This window comes from Salvelinus namaycush, chromosome 16 (assembly GCF_016432855.1).
Source record: "Salvelinus namaycush isolate Seneca chromosome 16, SaNama_1.0, whole genome shotgun sequence".
Classification (NCBI taxonomy): Eukaryota; Metazoa; Chordata; class Actinopteri; order Salmoniformes; family Salmonidae; genus Salvelinus; species Salvelinus namaycush.
In genome coordinates this window covers 19,661,631-19,677,130 of record NC_052322.1, presented here as the reverse complement: position 1 = coordinate 19,677,130, position 15,500 = coordinate 19,661,631, and the positions used below count along the sequence as shown (strand labels likewise).

General features: G+C 43.7%; 1 protein-coding gene across 3 annotated transcripts in view; it reads right to left on the bottom strand.

The window, feature by feature from the left end:
* Positions 1-3,427: 3,427 nt before the first annotated feature.
* kdm5bb (lysine (K)-specific demethylase 5Bb) overlaps positions 3,428-15,500 on the bottom strand; it is a 37,860-nt gene continuing 25,787 nt past the window's right edge. For all 3 annotated transcript variants that reach the window (XM_039010693.1, XM_039010694.1, XM_039010695.1), the window contains exons 18-28: positions 14,309-14,459; positions 13,996-14,110; positions 12,355-12,710; positions 10,955-11,093; positions 10,646-10,825; positions 10,375-10,524; positions 9,736-10,185; positions 9,516-9,600; positions 9,120-9,328; positions 4,290-4,553; positions 3,428-4,054 (exon numbers count right to left, since the gene is read on the bottom strand). In XM_039010693.1, coding sequence (XP_038866621.1) covers positions 3,926-4,054; positions 4,290-4,553; positions 9,120-9,328; positions 9,516-9,600; positions 9,736-10,185; positions 10,375-10,524; positions 10,646-10,825; positions 10,955-11,093; positions 12,355-12,710; positions 13,996-14,110; positions 14,309-14,459 — 2,228 coding nt within the window. In that variant the 3' untranslated portion in view covers positions 3,428-3,925. The remainder of the gene's footprint in view (positions 4,055-4,289; positions 4,554-9,119; positions 9,329-9,515; positions 9,601-9,735; positions 10,186-10,374; positions 10,525-10,645; positions 10,826-10,954; positions 11,094-12,354; positions 12,711-13,995; positions 14,111-14,308; positions 14,460-15,500) is intronic.

The window sequence follows — 15,500 nt, the reverse complement described above, 5'->3', positions numbered from 1 at the left end:
GGGGCATTGATTCTGCACTTTCCACATTATTTCTCACGAAAATGTCCTGTTACGCAAACCGGTGCGTAATTGGTACGTCCGGTCTCCAAAAGTCCTTTGATAATAATAGTTGTATTGGAACACTAATCTCTGGTTCATTGACCTCTCCAGTCTCTCTTTGAAATAGTCTTTCAGTGCAATTGAAATAGTTTGGACAATGAGAGGGTACTGACCTATCAGACGAACTGCCTGGGCCGCCTCTCGAATAACTGTTTAGCTCAATGTCCAATTTGAGATCAGCGCACTGGAGCTGGACTGGAGCCATATGACAAGGAAAAATTCTAATTGATAGCTATTAAATCATCTATATTCTGTATGGGGCTATTATAAGTTTGTGCATGATGTCATCAAGAGAGAATTATACTTTTGTAGCCTATTATGGCCATTTAATTCAAGGTTCTTTTTACTAACACCAATAATCCGTATGCATTCATCACGTAATAAACCTGCTTATATGATAGTGGTACTACACACAAGTGTTGATATTACGACATCTAGTGGACCAAATTAAAATATGAAAACCGTCCCTTAGATATGAGAAAATGTTTTTATTCCACAATATAAACTGCAATGTCTCAAACTACTTCTCTCCATTCCTTCCCAAAGTAGCCCACCCAAGCACATACACTACATGACCAAGAGTATGTGGACAACTGCTCGTCAAACATCTTATTCCAAAATCATGGGCATTAATAAGGAGTTGGTCCCCCCTTTGCTGCTATAACAGCCTCCACTCTTCTAGGAAGGCTTTCCACTAGATGTTGGAACATTGCTGTGGGGACTTGCTTCCATTCAGCCACAAGAGCATTAGTGAGGTCGGAAACTGATGTTGGCCGATTAAGCCTGGCTCGTAGTCAGTGTACCAATTCATCCAAAAGGTGTTCGATGGGGTTGAGGTCAGGGCTCTGTGCAGGCCAGTCAAGTTCTTTCATACGATCTCGACAAACCATTTCAGCATGGACCTCGCTTTGTGCACGGGGGCATTGTCATGCTGAAACAGGAAAGGACCTTCCCCAAACTGTTGCCACAAAGTTCAAAGCACAGAATTGTCCAGAATGTCATTGTATGCTATAGAGTAAGATTTCCCTTCACTGGAACTAAGGGGCCTAGCCCGAACCATGAAAAACAACCCTAGACCATTATTCCTCCTCCACCTAAATTGACAGTTGGCACTATGCATTCTGGATCGGCAGCGTTCTCCTGGCATCCGCCAAACCCAGATTTGTCAGTCAGACTGCCAGATGGTGAAGCGTGATTCATCACTCCAGAGAATGTGTTTCCACTGATCCAGAGTCCAATGGCAGTGAGCTTCACACCACTCCAGCTGACGCTTAGCATAGCGCATGGTGATCTTAGGTTTGTGTGTGGCTGCTCGGCCATGGAGACCCATTTCATGAAGCTCCCAACCAACAGTTATTGTGCTGACGTTGCTTCCAGAGGCAGTTTTGAACCCTGTCGCGAATGTCGCAACCGAGGACCGACAATTTTGACACTATGCGCTTCAGCGGTACCGTTCTGTGAGCTTGTGTGGTGTACCACTTCACGGCTGAGCCGTTGTTGCTCCTAGATGTTTCCACTTCACAAGAACAGCACTTACAGTTGCCCAGGGCAGCTCTAGCAGGGTAGAAATTCTACGTACTGACTTGTTGGAAAGGTGGCATGTTGAAAGTCACTGAGCTCTTCACTAAGGCCATTCGACTGCCAAAGTTTGTCTATGGAAATTGCATGGCTGTGTGCTCGATTTTATACAGCTGTCAGGAACGGGTGTGGCTGAAATAGCCAAATCCACTAATTTGAAGGTGTCCACATACTTCTGTATATAAAAGAGCCTTCAGAAAGTATTCAGACCCCTTGACTTTTCCATGTTTTGTTAGGTTACAGCCTTAAAAAAAATATATATATAAATAAAAATTCTACACATAAATATCACATTTATATAAGTATTCAGACCCTTTACTCAGTACTTTGTTGAAGCACCTTTGGCAGCAATTACAGCCTCGAGCCGCATTGGGTATGGCGCTACAAGCTTGGCACACCTGTATTTGGGGAGTTTCTCCCATTCTTCTCTGCAGACCCTCTCAAGCTCTGTCAGGTTGGATGGAGAGCGTTTCTGCACAGCTATGCCCCAGTCTGAGGTCCTGAGCACTCTGGAACAGGTTTTCATCAAGGATCTCTCTGTACTTTGCTCCGTTCATCTTTCCCTCGATCCTGACTAGTCTCCCAGTCCCTGCCGCTGAAAACCATCCCCACAGCATGATGCTGCCACCACCATGCTTCACCGTAGGGATAGTGCCAGGTTTCCTCCAGATGTGACGCTTGGCATTCAGGCCAGAGAGTTAAACTTGATTTCATTAGACGAGAGAATCTTGTTTCTCATGGTCAGAGTCTTTAGGTGCCTTTTAACAAACTCCAAGCGGGCTGTCATGTGCCTTTTACTGAGGAGTGGCTTCCATCTGGTCACTCTACCATAAAAGGCCTGATTTGTTGGAGTGCTTTAAAGATGGTTGTCATTCTGGAAGGTTCTCCCATCTCCACAGAGGCACTCTGGAGTTCTGTCAGATTGACCATCGGGTTATTGGTCACCTCCCTAACCAAGACCCTTCTTCCCCGCTTGCTCAGTTTGGCCGGGCGGCCAGCTCTAGGTAGAGTCTCGGTGGTTCCAAACTTCTTCCATTTAGGAATGATGGAGCCCACTGTGTTCTTGGGGACCTTCAAATGCTGCATACATTCTTTGGTATCCTTCCCCAGATCTGCGCCGCCACAATCCTGTCTCAGAGCTCTACAGACAAGTCCTTCAACTTCATGACTTGGTTTTTGCTCTGACATGCACTGTCAGCTGTGTAACCTTATACAGACAGGTGTGTACCTTTCCAAATCATGTCCAATAAATTGAAATTACCACAGGTAGACTCCAATCAAGTTGTAGAAACGTCAAGGATGATCAATGGAAACAGGATGCACCGGAGTTCAATTTCAAGTCTCATAGCAAAGGGTCTGAATTCTTATGTATTTTTAATAAATTTGCTAAAATTTCCCAAAACAGGATTTTGCTTTGTCATTATGGGGTATTGTGTGTAGATTTGAGGATGTGTATTTATTTAACCCATTTTAGAATAAGGCTATAATGTAACAAAATGTGGATAAAGTCAAGGGGTCTGAATACTTTCCAAAGGCACTGTATAGTGTATGTGGCAGTTGATCCAGTTCCTTCTGTCTGCTACATTGCTAGTCTACAACTGTAACTTACCTCAGTCGATATGCTTTCTGTTCTGTACATCAAACCATTGCTGAAGCATCAACACATAGTTCAGTGGAGACCAATCCATTGAATTCAATTGAGACAAACATTATTGCTCAGATAAATAAACTTAGTCTACCAAAAATGATATAAGTCAGAAGTATGATAGAAGTACTAAGTATTGGGTTTCCCAGAAAATACAGTTCTCTCTATCACATGATTTATTATGGGGAAGGATGGGACCTTAACCAACACCATCTGTCTCTGGTTTTGCATGCAAGGAAGTTCAATATACTGTAATATACCCTTGGATCTTCACAGAGTGCCTTATTGTTTGACTCCTTTGCACCACCCATTATATGGAAACCCATGCAGCACACTGACTCCACATCATGTCACAACCACAAACAGTTCAAAGGAGGAAAGAAAAATATGTAAAAAATACAAAAAAGTAACAAACAGTATAGTTCTGGACAACAACCCAATAAAGAGAAGGAGATAGCACCGTTGTCACAAAGGGGATGAGGACAAGGAGAGCTAGGTCTGTGACATCCTGACTTGTGTGGCCGAGTTGCTAACGGAGTAGGCCGAAAACCGTCAGACTTCCAGCTTTCCTTCCAAAACTCCATCCATTCTCTCCTCAAATCCTCAGCGGCCATCGCTTATTGTACAGCTGACACACACATAGTCCTCTTTCTCAGCCAACTCGGCTGTCACACCCACACAGACCTGGTGGAACCACTGGTTACAGCTGCCGTCACACTGGACCCAGTCCACCTGAAATATGTCAAAAACACCAAATAAAGAAAACTCAAGTGACATAAGCCAGACAAGGAACTGAACATTCAACACATTTTACAATTTCTTCTACAAACAAACTGCTAGGCATTCTGTCCCTCTCTCCATATTTGAACTCTAACACAAGCAGTCAGTCAATCAGGTTCTCGCAATTAATAAAATATTGCTCATCTTTTTTCATATTTTCTTATTATCAGTGAGTGATTTATTTTACCTCATCTCCTTCTGGCTGCTGGCATCCCTCTGCTGGACACATGGCCATCTCCTCTTCAGAGTCGTCTGACTGGGAGAAGTCGGAACGAGGAGATGAGGAGGTGGAGGCTGCCCTGCGTTCCAGGTTCTTATCCTTGTTCATTTTCTGTCTCTTGTTTTGGAGCTTCTTGGCCTTGTCCCTGCGCTCTATCTCCAGAGCCTCCCTCTCCAGGCGTCGCTTGGCCTTCTTCTCTGCTCCGTTAACTACTTCCTTTTTCAGGCCATCCTGAAGAGATAAAAAACATAACATCTTAAAAGTAAGTAAACTGTATTTCTTATTTTCATCAGTGATGATATGGTAACAGTAATAAACCAAATGCTTTTATAGGCCAATCATAAAAATACATACAATTGAATTTAATGTATTTGTACGAAAGGCTGTGGGGAAATGGTAGTCATCATAGTAAAATAGATATGACTAAGTTCTATCAGAGCTGTAGCTCCGCCCACCAGTGAAATGGACAAAAACATGCTGGGCAATTCCAGCTTAGAGAAGTCAAGTGAGAGAAAGTTCCAGCCATCCTGTGGTTTTCCACTAGTTAGCTTTCATTGTGTTAGCCAAGGCCAGTGTGCATCCTTGTTGATATGCAAGTACATATTTAATATCCTTCAGGTGTTTTTCTACAGACGCACTTGGGGATATTATTGTCATTTTATGGATACGCAAATTAGGCATTTCTACTGCGAGCCATCAAGAGCTAGCAACTGTAACGAAGCTTGCTAGCTCCGTCTCTCCGATCATATTATTTCTGACATTTAGCCTAGAATTCGTATTGTGTAATGTCCCCCAGTGCCTTTCCACATACCCTGTATAGATGTCCAGAAGATGGCACCGAAAGACATGGAAGCTCTGCTTCTAGCTCCTAAGCAACTTTTCAGTATTTAGTTTTTTTGTGTTATTTCTTACATTATTAGCCCAGAACGTTTTTTGTGTTATTACATACAGCCGGAAATAACTTTTGGATATCAGAGCGGCGGTAACTCACCAGCATTACGATCAGAAATACGACTTTCCCGAATTTGGATCCTTTGTTCGTACCCTGCAAGGCAATTTAATTTATTCCTGATCCAAGATGCCACCGGCGGAGGATAGATGTTCTGAGTGGACTTCAGAGTCGGAAAAGGAGGCGTGAACACCATCCACCACTTCCGAGTATATTACTCGATAATGTTCAGTCCCTGGACAAAAAAGTAGACGAGCTCTGGGCAAGGATCTCCTTTCAGAGACATCAGGGACGGAATCATGGCTCTCTCTGGATATACTGTCCCCGTCCATTCAGCCAACTGGGTTCTCAGTACACAGTGCAGATATGAATAAAGAACTATCCGGGAAGAAAAAAGGCGGAGGGCAATTGAACTTATTCCAGAGGCTGCCTCAAGACGCCGCCAGCAGAGAAGAGGTATTCGGAGTGGACTTCGAGTCCATCCACCACTTCAGAGTATTTTACTCGCTAATGTTCAGTCCTTGGACAATAAAGTAGACAAGGTTAGGGTGAGGATCTCCTTCCAGAGAGACATCAGGAACTGTAACATACTCTGTTTCACAGAATCATGGCTCTCTCCAGATATACTATCCCCGTCCATACAGCCAGCTGGGTTCTCAGTACATTGCGCAGACAGGAATAAAGAACTCTGGGAAGAAGAAAGGCGGTGGTGTATGTTTTATGATTAACTACACATGGTGATTGTGATAACGTACAGGAACTCAAGTCCTTTTGTTCACCCAACCTAGAATATCTTAATCAAATGTCGACCGTATTAACTCCCAAGATAATTCTCTTTGGTTATAGTAAGAGCTGTGTATATTCTCTCAAGCCGATACCAGGACAGCCGTCAAGGAACTACACTGGACTTTCTGCAAACTGGAAACCACATATCCTGAGGCCGCACTTATTGTAGGTGGGGATTTAAAACAAAACGAAATTTGACAAAACACGCTACCAAAATTCCATCAACACATTGCCTGTAGTACTTGTGCTACAAAATCTCTCGACTATCGTTACTCCCCCTTCCGGGATGGCTTCAAGGCCCTCCCCCACTCTCCCTTCGGCAAATCAGATCGACTCTATTTTGCACCTACCTTCCTATACGCAGAAAGTCAAAATAGGAAGTACCCGTGCTAAGATCTATTCAACGCTGGTCTGACCAATCGGAATCCATGGTTCTAGATTGTTTTGATCACGGGGAATGGGATATGTTTAGGGTTGCCTCTGAGAATAACATTGACGTATACACGGACACGGTGACTGAGTTCATCAGGAAGTGTATAGGGGATGTTGTTCCCACTGAGTATTAACACCTACCCAAACCAAAAACCGCAGATAGATGGCAGCATTCGCGCAAAACAGAAAGCATGAACCACCACAACCATGGCAAGGTGACTGGGAATATGCACAAACATAAACAGTATAATTATTCCCTCCGTAAGGCAATCAAACAGGCAAAACGTGGAGTCGCAATTCAACAGCTCAGACCCGAGACGTATGTGGTAGAGTCTACAGACAACCACGGACTACAAAGGGAACACCAGCCACGTCGCAGAGACTGAAGTCTTGCTCCTGGATTAGCTAAACACCGTCGCCCGCTTTAAGAATAACACAGTGCCACTGATGCGGCCTGCTCCCAAGGACTGTGGGCTCTCGTTCTCTGTGACCGATGTGAGTAAGACATTTTAGAGTGTTAACCCTTGCAAGGCTGCCGGCCCAGACGGCATACCTAGCCGCGTCCTCTGAGCATGCGCAGACCAGCTGGCTGGAGTGTTTACGGACATATTCAATCTCTCCTTATCCCAGTCTGCTGTCCCCACTTGCTTCCAGATGTCCACTATGGTTCCTGTACCCAAGAAAAGGTAACTGAAGTAAATTACTATCGCACCATAGCACTCACTTCTGTCATCATGTGCTTTGAGAGGCTAATTAAGGATCATGTCACCTCCATCTTACCTGATACCCTAGACCCACTTCAGTTTGCATACCGCCCCAATAGATCCACAGATGATGCAATCGCCATTGCACTGCACACTGTCCTATCCCATCTGGACAAGAGGAATACCTATGTAAGAAAGTTGTTCATTGACCATAGCTCAGCCTTCAACACCATAGTACCCTCCAACCTCATCATTAAGCTTGGGGCCCTGGGTCTGAACCTGCCCTGTGCAACTGGGTCCTGGACTTCCTGACAGGCTGCCCCCAGGTGGTGAAGGTCGGAAACACCTCCACTACGCTGATCCTCAACACAGGGGCCCCACAAAGGTGCGTGCTCAGCCCCTTTCAGTACTCCTTGTTCACCTATGGCTGCGTGGCCACGCACACCTCCAACTCAAGGCCAGCATCCCGGAGTCGCCTCTTCACTGTTGACGTTGAGACTGGTGTTTTGCAGGTACTACTTAATGAAGCTGCCAGTTGAGGACTTGAGGTGTCGGTTTCTCAAACTAGACACTAATGTAGTTGTCCTCTTGCTCAGTTGTGCACCGGGGCCTCTCACTCCTCTTTCTATTCTGGTTAGGGCCAGTTTGCTCTGTTCTGTGACGGAAGTATTACACAGCGTTGTACGAGATCTTCAGTTTCTTGGCAATTTCTCACATGGAATAGCCTTCATTTCTCAGAACAAGAATAGACTGATGAGTTTCAGAAGAAAGTGCTTCGTTTCTGGCCATTTTGAGCCTGTAATCGAACCCACAAATGCTGATGCTCCAGATACTCAACTAGTCTAAAGAAGGCCAGTTTTATTGCTTCTTTAAATCAGAACAGTTTTCACCTGTGCTAACATAATTGCAAAAGGTTTTTCTAATGATCAATTAGCCTTTTAAAAAATGATAAACTTGGATTTGCTAACAATGTGCCATTGGAATACAGGAGTGATGGTTGCTGATAATGGACCTCTGTACGCCTATGTAGATATTCCAACACTGAGTGGACTTCTTATTTACAACATTAACAAGGTCTACACTGTATTTCTGATCAATTTGATGTTATTTTAAATGGACAAAAAAAAAGTGTTTTTCTTTCAAAAACAAGGACATTTCTAAGTGACCCCAAACTTTTGAACGGTAGTGTACACACACACGGTATTATAGTCAATGCCACTCCGACATTGCTCATCCTAATAATTATATATTTCTTAATTCCATTCTTTTACATGTGTGTATTGTTGTGAATTGTTAGATACACTCCACTGTTGGAGATAGGACCACAAGCATTTCACTACACCTGCAATAACTCTGCTAAATATGTGTATGTGACCAATAACATTGGATTTGATTTTAATGTGGGTATCTTTCATCGTGAACCTTGTTGAGGTATTTCAAGTTCATTGTGCAGTTGTAGCCCTGTACTGAAGAGTACGGTGCTATGCTTTGTAGAACAGGTACAGCGGCACCCCTTTGATCTCTAATTAGTGGGGTCATGTTGCATGGCTCTGTATTGCCTTGTATAGCATTAAGCCATTTTAGCCACATTATTATTACATGCATATTGTTTATAGTATAGTGAACTAGAGATTGTATTATGTATACACTCTACATCTGTCATTCAATATTGCATCTTTATTTCTCTTTACTTGCAGACCACATACACACGTAATGCAAGGTGCCATACCACTAAGTGGTATGTGTGCTGTTCCGTGCCCGTACCGTGAATCTTCAGCGTCATTAAACCACCTAGACTGCACTCCTCCTTCTTGTCATCTGTGCCCTTATCAGCACACGAGAGCGAACATAAAGTAGAACCTAAAGAATATACAGTCCCCCAAGTACTCAGTTACAGTACTTGATAGCTAGCATGCTCACACACACCTCTTTTTGTGGAGAGCTTCTTCCCTGAGAGTTGCACTGCTTGCGTTTGTCACAGTCCGAGGGGTCGTCCTCTTGCTGTGACGTGCGTCCGTGGGTGTGATGCGTTCCCAGCCCGTTCAGTAACACGTGATAGAGCTGTGTGATCTCTGGCAGAGACACCTGCAGCAGGAGCCCTTCCACCATCAGCTCCTCCAGCTCCACACTCAGACCTGCAGCAGCACAGCACACATCAGGATATTGTAAAAGAGAAATGTTCTCAATCACCTAACGTAGCTGGTTCAATAATCAGTAGTCATCAGTAGAGCGCTAATCAATATAATGATGTTATCAAGAAGTCCAGCTAGCGATAAGAATTACAAATGATTCTACAACACTGCTTTATAACACAGAACTGACCCTGCAGAGGAATGCATCGTTGCTCAGTGTAGAACACCATCTGATCATGACTTGTCCTGTTCCACTCTGGAGTCAAACATGGTGGCTGTTGATATATATAAAAAATGTAAATATCAAATCCATTCCTAATCTGGTCATTATCATAACTGTCTCTTAATTCTGAATTATATCACTTTAAAATGGATAGAAAACTACATTTCAGAGAAGGGGTGTGACTGACCTTTCCAACCGGAGATGGTGAAGTTCTAAAGCTCTCCTCCAGGTCTGGAAGGCCACAGGAGGCAGAGACCTGTCGCGCACGCTGTTGCCAGCTGACTGTTCTCTCAACCAAATAGTGAAGCGCATCGCCTTCCGGCAGACGCACCTGGATACGCTGCAGCGACGCCAGCAAGGGCAGGACCTTGTCCAGGGGGGGCTTCTCCGAGCGTCGGCAGTCTGGACACAGCCAGGCCTGGGTTGAACGGGAGTCTGAGGGAGCCCTCACACACACGCTGTGGAAGGCGTCCCGGCAGAGCTCACACTGTAACATGGCTCCCATGGGGGGATTCTGACACACACACACCTTCAGGTCCATGCAGTCTGCCGTGGGGAGGAGCTTGGACTCGTTAGCTGCCCGGAGGGAGGAGAGGGCCCACATCTCCCGTAACCGCACTTCCCCGAGAGTTGCCAGCTGGTAAATAAATGTAAAAACATTTCAATTTATAGAATTTGAATGCAAGTTCATGTCCAACATGCATTGGGATACAATACATATCCAGTACTAGAAAGAAGTAGAGAAAGCCAAGGTCCGCACTTTGAACTGAGTTGAAAAATAAAAAATGTATTCAGTTTGAGACATGGCCATTGTAGATGTACTTACAGCTGAGGTAGTGTCCTTGGTCTCTAAGAGGGCTTTTTCCACATCACTGAGACAGTCTAGCTTCACCATCTTCTTCTTACTGCAGTCTTTAGGTTTTTTCGACTTCCTTTTCGGAGACCCTGCTCCAACCTCAAATCTTGGACACAGAACCTGTGGACAAGAACAAAATTGTGAATTCTGGTGAATGTATTTCTGGGAAATAAACTGCTTTATATTGTACATCACTCATGGAACATTCATAGGTGGTGCATTACAGCCATTAGACAATTACCTCAAGCAGAGTGAAGTGAGAGTTTTTCATGAGGAAAGTTTTAGCTGCAGACTCTTTCCAGGCCTGCAGCTCTGCTACCAGAAACTCCAGATGCTTTAGAGGGTCCAGCTGGACTGGGATGGCTTGTCCTCGTAGAACCATATCAGAGAGCTTGTCAAATAATGGAATGGACTCTCCATCCTATAAAAGTACACAGAATTCAAGTTTTCTATACATAATGGTTCCACCTATACATGTCAACCTGGGAGCAATGTTTCTATAAAAATCATGTATAACATCGTGAAAACGTGGTGTTTTATTCTTCCGTACCTGAAATGCCTCTGCTTCCTGAAGCCACTCCCTGGCCCTACTGATGGAGTCCTTCAGCATCATACAGTTGGGGAGGTAAGCAGGTATACCCACCACCTTCTCAGCTGCTTCAGAGAGGACTTCTATAGATGGGGGGGGCCTGGTGGAGAAGAAAACAGTTAGGTCAAAAGACTGGTCAGTCACCAGCACAAGGGGACCCAGTTATCCGACTGACAGGAAGCATACATATCATATTTATCCATCTGTATGGACTATGGAGAAATGTTCTCAGGTGTGCATCAATCATAAAAATATGAAAGTACTATCATGGGAAAAAACTTTGACAATTCCTAAGACATTTCACTTCCCTTGTTGTTCAATATTTGTTGCTATTCACTCCATCTTTCATAAAGGTACATTCAAGATCTTTCTGATGTAAGCAGACATCACTGTTGTGATGGTTGTGAACCATGCAACGTTTCCCTCTGACAACTGATGGGTTGTTTAGTGTTAGTAGCTTTACATAGGCATCTATACTGACCCCTTGCAACCATGATACACTTTTACACTTTCAAACCATTGGTTACATATACAGTTACCGTGATATGGGCTATGCACAATTCTATAATAAAGAAAATGTTCAACATACTGATAAAATCATAAAGAAACAAAAACTATCCATCCGTCCTTGAGATAAAAAGAACAGTACTTCTCACTATACTAAGCTCTAAAATGACAGAACATTTGAATGAACTCTAGCTCTAGAAAGATGCAGACAATTAAAACATTACTGAAAAAGACTGTTAAACCGTGGATATGTGGCGCGCACAGAATAGATGTACATTCCTTGGAGAGCCATGCCATTAAAAAAAAAGCTGTTTGAAAAACGCCGGTGACAGTGATTATTAAAATGCACTGGGTACCAAATGGGATGAAAGCAGAACTAGATATGCATGCTCACTTTTTGTAGATCTTGTTGAATATTCTAGCAGCAGCATTTTGCACTAGCTGGAATTAAAATGAAGCAAAATCAGGGACACTAACATACTGCAGTTCTGCTAATGTACAAATCAGTAATCCAGTATGTTTGTACATTCGTTAAAGAGAAACCTCACTAGCTTTAATATAAGTGCCATAACCACATGGCTCATTTTGGCTAAGAGTGGAGAAAGTTCAAATTCAAGACCCAGAGTTGAATCTCTGAATGAGGAAACAATTATTGTAAATTCAGGTCTAAATGATCCAGAATAACAAAGCCCAGAAGATGACCTTAAACCTATTGTTAAAATCCACTCATCTAAAATTTTGGCCTGTCTTCTTTGACATCGGATTCCTAAAAAAAAAAAAAAACCTGAAATACCTGGTTTACAGATTAAGATTACAGATGTAAACGAGAAATCCTCGGTGTGTGCGGCCTTCACCTGGCTTTGAGGAGGATGCTGGTCTTTTCCTCCCAATGTTCAGACACCGTGAGCAGCTCCTGCAGATGAGCCATGGCCTTCTCCACGGAGGGGTGAGGAGTCAGGCCTACGCCCTGGTCTATCAGCCTCCGCATGGTCTCCAGGGTGAGGGTGGAGGGCTGGGCGCCGGTCTGTTGCACACCCTCCAGCCAACGGGCTTGCTCCAGCCTCTCCCGTAGTATTGGAAGTTCAGGCAGCTCCACATCAAAGTCAAAGCTAACGTCTAGAAGACTCTGGATCACCGCTGTGCCGGTGGCCTCATCCATCAGAACTTTCTCACTGTGCTGCTGGAAGTCTTCGATGCAATTCAAGAGATCCTAAAAAAATAAATGTCATTCATATCATTATGAATACGATTCTACAATGATTGAGGATTCAGATGGGTTTTATTTGTGTTTATGCTTTAACCTTGAGGAATACTTTCTGATTAGGGATGTTAACGGTTAACATTTGATCGGTCATGCACATCGGTCTATAGGTTAATTTGAATAATGTAATGGAATTAAATTGGCGCATGTGTTTTTGTTAGTCGTCATGCATTTTATTTATCACACTCGCACAGCATACAGACCCCAGTATGAGTGGAATATCACCTGTTGAATAGCGCGAGAGCTGCAGCTGCTCCTCAAACAGATAGTTTCTGCTGGAGTGAAAAGCCCAGTCATTGTGCAACAATTCTAAAACGCAATCACGTGTTAAAAACAGAGTTTTGATGGCCACGATTAAAAAGAGGGTCCCAGCTTTCTATTGATACTATTTTTCTTCCTCAACTCGTAATTGAAGCGCGCTTCCCATTCACCATTCAAGTGCATAGGATTAGGCAACGGTAGGCAGGCTATTAGTGCATCACCCACCACTTCGCAATCCGAGCTGGAGGCTGTATGCAATTTGGTAAAATATACTTCATTTATTGAAACCTGAATGTTTTACTTCCTATTATGAGGCATGTCTTACCTTGCTTCAAAGTAGCCTAGCCAAAATCCGACCATAGAAACGTGGAATGTATTTTATGAAGACTTCCGCATATGCCACTGAAATCAGCATTTCTCTCCTGTTCTATTGTCCATGTCAACTTTCTTTCGTTGTCCAGAAGCCAAAGGCACCATCCCAGTCATATTAGCATCCTATCCTAGTTGTTGCTATTAGATTCCCCCTCTTTCCATGTTTCTAACAGAGATGTTCATCTCTGTCACATATGGAACCGCTCACATCAGGTGTGCTGATTAGAACTGTGTTTTACATTCTGATGAAAGTTTGAAAAGTGTGTTTTGTTAGCTGCTTCATTACAATAGTTGAATGTTAAATAATATAGCCTTTTGGCTGTGAGCCAAATGTCTGTTCCTTATATGCATGCATAACATTTTCTGTGTCATGTCATTTTACTGTTTGGATTTATTTTTACAGTTTGTTAACCGGTTAAGGAGGGCCGGTTAAAATCGGCAGGAAAATTTGCATTCCATCTCTGACCAATCGCGTTAAACACAGTTCCGCAGTCATCTTAGTTAGAAAATGTCATTGGAATTGATTAGACCTAACGGCTGCAATATCATGGCATTTAGACATTGAACTTCCTCATTGCATGGCATGTAGTATCTATTGGACCTTTAATTTGGGGGCTTGAGGAAGGCTGCAAGGGATGTTGTAAAGCTGCCTGACAAATGACCTCAGCTCCTGCACGGTCAGCTGGCTCTGGGTCTTCCCCCCACCACACCGATACCTGAGAGAGAATTATCACAACAATTGAATCAAACTGCATCATGCAAACCCTTGAATCAAACTGGTAATGAAATTTAAATAAACGGTTGGTTGAGGAATTGAATATTCAAGACATAGTTGATCATGTGTGGGCAGGGGAGGGAAATGATCCAGTGATGATACTCCTGTTACATCTGACTGCGGACTGTGTTAGTGGTACCTAGTCTGCCTTTTGCCGTTGAGTAGCTGCTGGGCCACTGAGAAGCACTTCTCTGCATCCTGTGTGACTAAACGGAGCTGACGCAAGAGGTCATTGTCAGGGAACATCTTGGACTCTGATTCGTTAATGAGGGAGCGGAAGGCTGACAAGCCTGAGGAGAGAAGGTCAACATTTCAACCAATAGGTTATGAGAGGCCTGATTCACAACTATACGGAACAAAAATATAAACATAACATGTAAAGTGTTGGTCCAATGTTTCATGAGCTGAAATATAAGATCCCAGAAATGTTCCATCCACATAAAAAGCTTCTCTCAAATGTTGTGCACAAATTTGTTTACATCCCTGTTAGTGAGCATTTCTCCTCTGCCAAGACAATCCATCCACCTGACAGGTGTGGCATGTCAATAAGATGATTAAACATCTGTCCCTTGTGCAGGGACAATAAAATGTCACTAAAATGTGCAGTTTTGTCACACAACAGATGTCTCAATTTGAGGGAGCGTGCAATTGGCATGCTGGCTGCAAGAATGTCCACCAGAGATGTTGCCAGAGAATTGAATGTTCATTTCTCTACTATAAGGCGCCTCCAACGTAATTTCAGAGAATTTGGCAGTGGGTTTGCAGAACCGAATAATTTCTGCACAAACTCATCTGCATGCTCGTCGTCCTCACCAGGGTCTTGACCTGACTGCAGTTCGGCATCGTAAACGACGTCAGTGGGCAAATACTAACTTTCGATGGCCACTGGTACACTGGAGAAGTGTGCTCGTCACGGATGAATCCCGGTTTCAACTGTACCGGGCAGATAGCAGAGGTGTGGGACAAACGGTTTGCTGATGTCAACGTGGTGAACAGAGTGCCCCATGGTGGCCTGTGGGGTTAGGGTATGGGCAGACATAAGCTACGGACAACGAATACATTTGCATTTTATCGATGGCAATTTGAATGCACACAGATAACGTGATGAGATCCTGAGGCCCATTGTTGTGCCATTCATCCGCCGCCATCACCTCTGTATCACATCCAGCTGTCATTGGGAGTCCCATAGGGCGGCGCACAATTGGCCCAGCGTCGTCCGGGTTTGGGCGGGGTAGGCCGTCATTGTAAATAAGAATTTGTTCAATTTAAATAAAGGTTAAATAAAACATTTAAATGGTTCAGCATGATAATGCACGGCTCCATGTCGCAAG